The 7,506-nt window shown below is 55.4% G+C and overlaps 1 protein-coding gene across 1 annotated transcript; it reads left to right on the plus strand.

Moving 5' to 3' along the window:
• The first annotated feature begins 2,052 nt into the window (after window positions 1-2,052).
• KAZALD1 (Kazal type serine peptidase inhibitor domain 1) lies at window positions 2,053-6,981 on the plus strand. Its single transcript, XM_043597298.1, has 5 exons — window positions 2,053-3,410; window positions 3,834-4,390; window positions 5,567-5,727; window positions 5,809-5,956; window positions 6,150-6,981. The coding sequence occupies exons 2-5, from the start codon at window positions 3,886-3,888 to the stop codon at window positions 6,242-6,244; spliced, it is 909 nt and encodes a 302-aa protein (XP_043453233.1). The 5' UTR covers window positions 2,053-3,410; window positions 3,834-3,885; the 3' UTR covers window positions 6,245-6,981.
• The last annotated feature ends 525 nt before the right edge of the window (window positions 6,982-7,506 follow it).

Genomic DNA, 7,506 nt, shown 5'->3' on the forward strand with positions numbered 1-7,506 from the left:
TCTTTTATACTTCAAAATGGGAAAAAAGTGAAGAAGAAGAACAAGAAATGTAGAGAGGATCTAAATGACTTAAACATCCTTTCTAAGTTTATTAATTCAAAATATGGCCAAGTCATCAGGTCAGATGGAGCTACAGTCTCCATCTCAAAGGTGGATGGGACACTGAGGGTGGGACAGAGAGAGTTGCCTCCTGGGTTATAGGAAGAGTAAACTGTTTCACCTGATCTCTCTCTGCATGTCTTAAGGCTCATTTTACTTGACTTAATGCCTAGGTATTCCAGACAGCTCGTCTCCTGAGTATTCCAACTTTCATTTGGTAATATTATTTGTAGTCACATTATAATGTGTATCTGCCCGCCTGGCTGTCCCAACTTTCTAAATTTATCTCAACATCCTAAACCTACCTATAAAAAATAGCCTCTAATTTTTTGTGGAAAATAAATTTTACAAAATAAAGGAATAGTGAGCTGTATACTCAACGACTTGCCTCGTTCTGAATTGTCTTAAGGTGTTTACTGATGATATATATGGCAAATATTTACACAGTAATGATTAGTATCCAGATCCTTCTCCTTTTCACTTAACCTTGTTTTCCTACACATATTTTGACTAAGTTCACCTATTTGTCATCATTGGTATCTACAAGGTATTCCATCTTAATTATCTGTTGAGCCTTCTTTGACTTAACTGGTTCTAATGTTCTCAGAAAACACAATTCCTCCGTATCTGTCTCTCATGGGTCAGTTTGGACCATTTGTTTCACTTCTGCCTCTTCATCAAAGTGGCAACCCCCCTATTTTCACCAGCCATGTCAAAAGAGGCTGGTGTCAGGTTGGAAGGTGTGATCCCTCCTAAGTAATTTCTTACCCGGTTACACACTGATTTTTTACCCTTGTTTCTTCTGCTGTTCATCTGTATAAGACCCATTTCATTCTATCATTATATCTAACAACTATTTCATGGGTCAGTGGCTGAAAGTGAAGATACGATAGCCTGTGAACTCCAGGCTATGAATCATGGTGGAAAGCAAACTACATTCTATGCCTCCTCCTCTCAGTACAAGCGTCTACAGTCAAGGGTGGGGAAGAGAAAGAGGCAGTACTATGTATTCTTCAGGACACTGAATGGGAATAGATGTTATCGAATGTGTTTTGCAGTCTGAATTGGATTAGTGTCAGATGATGAGGCTCTGGGAACATAGCTAGACTTTCAAATTGTCTTTTGCAAAAAAATCCCTTCTAAAAATATTTGTTTTACAATATGTGGTGTTTTTCCAGGAACACATCTTTACTTAATAAAAGCAGATCTGTACCGTCAACATCTTTGGTGCCTACTGTATGCACGGTCTTGTTCTCATCGCCAACCGCATGCCCACCAGAGGGCGCTCGTTCCCCGTCTATCCAGCCTTCAGCGACTCCGAAAGTCTAAATTAAACTTGACTTTCACACACAAAAAGTCTTTCACATTTAATCCCCAAATATTTACCAAGAATTTACTGTGCTGCTAGGCGCAGGGCTAGGTGCACAAGATACAGTGAAGAGTCAGACACGATTCCTAATGTCAAACGCTTAGAGCATAGCAAATACTGAAAGCAAACAACCGGCTACAGTAAAGTGGGGTAAGTGAAGGGTTTGTAGGTCTGGGGAGTTTGCTGTTTAAATACTGGCTCCAAGTCTTAGAAGCCGGTAACAATTCATTTTGAGATCCCCGACTGCTTCCCCTCTGTATACTGGGAGTGATCACCCTCAAGGCATTTTGTAATTCAGAGTCAGACTTCCCTGAGTGGCTCCATTAGTCAGTTCCGCAACTTCAAGTCCCTTCCGACCCACTCTCCTGTTTTTCTCAGGACTTCCTGCAGTTTTCTTACAGTTCACATCTGCCCCAGGTCAACATTTCAGTTGACCCCAGGGCAAAAGACTGGGGATTACCCACAAATATCTGCCATCGCCGGCCCCGCCCATTCTTTTTCCGGTTTAAAACCCGCGGGCCTTTCCTGCTCCGAATTCCTAGGCTTCCTGTTCAGGTTCTCGCGATAGTTGTGAGATCTCGCGCGAAGTTTGCTCCCTGTCCCTCCGGAGTTTGGGGGACCGCGGTGACTGTGTATCTGTTTTCGCCCACCTCATCAGAGCCTCCTCTGGCCAGGAGTGACGTGCCCGCGGCTAGGGAACCCCTAAGTGGAAGGGCTTGTCCAAGTTGAGGTCCGGACTAACAGTCCTGGACCGCATCAGGGAGTTGGACTCTCCAGGCCTCCAGTACGCATGCGGAGCGGATCCCCCTGGGCGGTCGGCAGGCTGCCGCCAGCCCTGAACTTCGAGGTTAGTCAGGAGGCCTCGGAGGCCGCTAGGCTGGGGGCCAGGTCCTTCTGGCCCGAGACTGACTAAATACTGTCACCTCCCCCGCTGCAAAGCGCAGTTTTCGCCCCCTACACACTGAACTGCTGCGCGGCTTCTGTAAGCCGCTAGGGGCAGGCTAGGGCGGGGCCTGGCCGACCCCCTGTAAGGCGGGCGGGCCTCCAGGAACGCTCTCCTCCCCGCCCCCAGCCCACAGTGCCACGGTGGCGCTGGTGGCGGCCGCGAAACCAAATGCCTCCGGCCCTGCCGGCCTTGGAACTAACTATAACCTATAATCCCGACCCGGAGCGAGGTCCCCGGGGGAGGCGCCCCGCCCACCTCTCCCTGCGGCTGCTAGTCGGCTGGGACCTCTAATCTCCAGGCTCATCCGTGGGCTGAGGCACCTGCCGGATATGGGGAGGGAGGACGAGGCCATATGTGGTGAGGCAGATGTAAGCACCGAATCTCTGACCGGCGCCTTAGTGGGGAAGCTGGGTGGACGAGACTGCAGTAGTCCCTGGGAAGCCAGCCCTGGGCTGCGGGGAGACTACATTGGTTGGCTCTGCCCTCCAGGAGCCAAGGCACCAGAGCTCCTACGGCCTCTGCGTTACGCAGCTGCTCTAGCAGACCCCAGGGACTGTAGAGTAGGATGGGACAAGACTTAGACCTTCACTCGGCTCTTTCGAGCTTCCCAGCCACCCTCATAGCCCCTACTCCCAACCCCCCACCCTATCCTGCCCCCTGTCTTCTCCCAGCTTCGGTGTCCGGTTACGACTCCTCACTTCTCACTGTGACTTTGGCCCAGCTAGGGGAAGTGGCCCAGGAGGGTCCTGTGCGGCTGCATAAAATTGGCAGCTTCAAAACTGAAGGGAGGGGGTTGTGTGCGACGTCGAGAGGCGGGGAGAGGGGGCGGAGGAGTTGCTCTCCGAGTCCAAGCCCTTGGGCTCTCTCAGAGATCCTCAAGCCGGAGCAGAGGGGGCTGGCAGGCCCAGCCTTTTGTTGGCCTCTGCTTTCTTTCCACTGCCTGCTTTTTCGGACCGGAATCACGGCTGCTCTGAAGGGCTTAGTCCTAGACAGTAGGTGAGCACTCTGGGCCCCAGGGCATCTACTCTTTCCGCGTTTCCTCCCTTGTTAACAACTCCTTAGCTCTGGGGCCATCCATTCCCATCTACCTCTAGGACAGGAAGCTTCAGAGTTGGATGGTCTGTGGGGCTGCTGCTGGGTGTGTGTGTGTGTGTGTGTGTGTGTGTGTGTGCGCGCGCGCGCGCGAGCGCGTGTATGCTGGCGCCTGAGTTTTACCATCCTGTCCTCTCATCTGTCCCCAACCCCAGAAACCCGGTCCGATCAATAACTGGATGACTCCTAGAGAGTCACTATGCTTCTGTGTTGAGGGTCTCCTTGACTCCAAGGCAGCAGGGAAGGGGGCAGTGCTTGGGTCAAACTTTGGTACAAGTAACAGTGAGGTTGCTTCTGACCTCCTGACCTGGCTTCCCTCCCTGGCAGGGTGCCACGAACGCGCTGATGCCCAGAGCGCTCGCAGGGCTTCCAGCTAACCATGCCACGGCCGCCGGCAGCTGCCCTGGCGCTGCCCTCGCTACTGCTACTGCTGGTGGTGCGGACGCCGCCCCCGACAGGCGCGCGACCGTCCCCAGGCCCCGATTACCTGCGGCGCGGCTGGCTGCGGCTCCTGGCGGAGGGCGAGGGCTGCGCTCCCTGCCGGCCAGAAGAGTGCGCCGCGCCACGGGGCTGCCTGGCCGGCCGGGTGCGCGACGCGTGCGGCTGCTGCTGGGAATGCGCCAACCTCGAGGGCCAGCTCTGCGACCTGGACCCCAGCGCCCACTTCTACGGGCGCTGCGGCGAGCAGCTTGAGTGCCGGTTGGACGCAGGCGGCGACCTGAGCCGCGGGGAGGTGCCGGAGCCGCTGTGCGCCTGCCGCTCGCAGCGCCCGCTCTGCGGATCCGACGGCCGCACCTACGCTCAGATCTGCCGGCTGCAGGAGGCGGCCCGCGCTCGGCCCGACGCCAACCTCACTGTGGCGCACCCGGGGCCCTGCGAATCGGGTACGCACGGCCCGGGGTCCCTACCCCTGGCGCTCGAGGCCCTGATCCCCGACCTCCGACTGAATTGGTCTTTGGCCAGCGGAGCGAAAAAGATGAGGCAGGGGAGTGCTCGACTTCAGTATAAGAGCCCGCGCTCGCTGCTGGTCCGCAGAGACCGCTGCCCTAAGGTGCGGTCCGAGCTTTGTCAGCAAGCTGTGTGCCCTGAGGCGCGTGAAAGCTCCAGACCCGGCCGGCCGGACGGACCCCTCTGAGGGAGCAGGCACAGAGCCAATGATTGGTCTCCCAAAAGGGAGAGAGTGAAGAGACTCCCAGGTTTTGCCCAGACCGCTGGAGCCCAGGCAACGTGATTTGGGTTCCAGTGAGATGAAATCAGGTTTCACTTGGGCGGATTCGGATTCGCAGAGCAAGCTGTTAGCCCAGTCTCCCGCCTCCCTTCTCTTTCTTCTGGGCCTCGGGAGTAGTGAAGGAGGGGGCTCTTCCAGCTCCTCCCTCCGATCCCCGGGTGGGGGTGGTGGTGGTGCTGAGGGCCATTCAAGCCTCAGGTTTCCTTTGGCAGCTTTAGTAACTTTCGCTTCCTGAGTCCCTTTGGGGGATCTGGCCTGGCCGTGGCTGCTTGGAAAACAAACACCGGCAGGGTCCCAACACTTTACCCCGCAACTTCAGGCTTTCTGCCTGCTGCCCAGATCTGGTTTCAGGTTCTCTGCCTTTCCCACGTGGGAATCCCCCCCTCTCTCGCCCCCTTCCCTGGTCCCAGAGTGGGGGGTAGGGGGAGGGCCGCTCTTCTGGTCTTTGGCAACTGGACTGGTTAGGAAAGGGGGAGGGTAGGGGGAGGTGTCAGTTACAAGTATAGCAGGACAGGGGCCTAGAGGGTGGAATGAGGACAGGGGAGCAATCAGGGACAGAGTGTGGCTGCCAAGCTGAGGTGTGGACCTGTGTGCTCGTTCGTGCATCCTGTTGCATGTGCCTCGCCACTTCTGGGTTTGTACCTGTGTGTACCCGCACCTACATTTGTATGTACCTGTGTGTACATGTCATGTCTTGCTTATGGAATGGATGTGTATCTACCTGAGCGTCTGTTGTGTCTCCCCGCAAACACATCCATGAGGGTTCATACATGGGCTTCTTGCTGGGCGAGATGTGCCACCCTGTTCTCAGGCCTTCCGCCTCCACCCCTAGAGCCCCAGATCGTGTTGCACCCATATGACATTTGGAACGTGACGGGACAGGATGTGATCTTTGGCTGTGAGGTGTTTGCCTACCCCATGGCATCCATCGAGTGGAGGAAGGACGGCTTGGACATTCAGCTGCCAGGGGATGATCCCCACATCTCAGTGCAGGTAGGATAGGGAGCAGAGGCCTCCCTTGGGCAGCCCAGGGTCCCCCTAGAAGGATCTTGCTGACCCTTTCTCTGGCTCCAGTTCAGGGGTGGACCCCAGAGGTTTGAAGTGACAGGCTGGCTGCAGATCCAAGCTGTGCGTCCCAGCGATGAGGGTATCTACCGCTGCCTGGCCCGCAATGCTCTCGGCCAGGTTGAGGCCCCAGCTAGCCTGACAGTGCTCACGCCGGGTAAGGGGGAGCCCTGGGCTCCGGGGACTGGGGGGACTGGTGGTGGATTCAGGACCTCACACGTGCGCGCGCGCGCGTGTGTGCGCGCGCATATGGGTGCACATGCAAGTATGACTTTCTCACAGTCTGGGACACGTGGGTACCGACGGCCCCTCTTTCCTGTTCTCTCTCCTTTGCCCACATGTGTTTGCAGACCAGCTGAACTCTACAGGCATCCCCCAGCTGCCATCCCTACATCTGGTTCCTGAGGAGGAGGCTGAGAGTGAAGAGGGCGAGGATTACTACTAGGTCCGGAGCTCTCTGGCCTATGGGGGTGGGTGAGTGGGGACAGTATTCATCCCTGCTCTTGAAAAGACCTGAAAGGGGGAGCGGGGGCCTTGAATCACTTTAATGCCCTTAATAGGGGAGACGTGGTAGTGGTAAGTAGGAAGACAAAGTTGGAGGATAAGGAGAGAGGCAGAGACTAGGGGTGGTGGGATGCTAAGAGGCCCATGGAGGCTAAGTGCCCTGGCCAGGACAGTCTCCAGCGGGGACCAACCAGGCAGAAGACAGCAGCTGCCTGCTGGTCCCTAGGCTGGGTGGGGGTGTGGGGGCGCGTGAAGAGTGGGCACAAGGAGGCAACCAAGGTCCTCCATTTCTTTCTGAGAGCCCTCCTTCCAGCCCTGCTCAGCCAGTCTTTCTAACTACCCAGCTCCGGCTGTTATTTTTCTAGTCCCTAACCTTTGCCTAGCCTCAGTTTACCCATCCTCAAAACTCACCTTCTAGAAATTTCCCCCCTCACCTAAGTCCCAGTTGCACTTACTAACTGTAGTCCTCTTTGCTGTTGGCCATCTGTTGTCTAGAAAAGCATAATGGAGCATGGTTTAGTCCAGGGCAGTAAAATGGGCATTTGGTCATGACCGGCGTCTGTCATTCTGGAAACCCCACAAGGCCAGCACCATATCTTATAGCACTCTGTATTGGACAATGCCTAGCACAGGACTAGGCACAGTAGGCACGCAATAAAGGATTTATGAACAAACTGAGTCACACGGATGCACAGATGGTTCATGCAGATGTGCACATGAAGACCACATTTCCTTGGGGAGGCATCCAAAAGCTGTGGGTCCCACTCCCTAAGCACACGCCTGCCAGATGTACGGAGGGGAAGCTTGAGCTGGGGCCTCCCTTGCCCTCTAGGGAGGAAGGCTGAAGCCATCTGGTTGGAGGGAGGGTATCTTCCCAGTCTGGTCTCCATTTGTGCTGGACTAGAGTTAGAGTGCCTGCCCCCTCTGTTCAGCCCACTCTGGTCCCCTCCCTAGGCAGAGTGGCGAACCAGGTCTATGTGGGTAGGGCCCCAGTGTAAAAGCACAAGCTGGATGAGGGAGGGGAGATGCTTGGCCACCAGTATGGGCCAAGCCCTGGGATTCCCCTAGGAACCCACCCATTTCCTTGTTGAAACCAGACAGAAGTCAGGTAAGCCTGTTTCCTCATCTACCAACTGTGACCTGTCCTGTCTGGCTGAGGGTCCTTCACAGAGCCACGTTTTTTTCCCTCCCCACATCTCTCTT

This window comes from Prionailurus bengalensis, chromosome D2 (genome assembly GCF_016509475.1).
Source record: "Prionailurus bengalensis isolate Pbe53 chromosome D2, Fcat_Pben_1.1_paternal_pri, whole genome shotgun sequence".
Taxonomy (NCBI): domain Eukaryota; kingdom Metazoa; phylum Chordata; class Mammalia; order Carnivora; family Felidae; genus Prionailurus; species Prionailurus bengalensis.

Bases quoted from the DNA above. Each gene is read 5' to 3' on its own strand.
- KAZALD1 (XM_043597298.1), top strand. From the start codon at position 3,886: ATGCCACGGCCGCCGGCAGCTGCCCTGGCGCTGCCCTCGCTACTGCTA. The intron at 5,728-5,808 runs GTAGGATAGGGA...CTCTGGCTCCAG, and splicing joins ATCCCCACATCTCAGTGCAG to TTCAGGGGTGGACCCCAGAG. The intron at 5,957-6,149 runs GTAAGGGGGAGC...ATGTGTTTGCAG, and splicing joins CCTGACAGTGCTCACGCCGG to ACCAGCTGAACTCTACAGGC.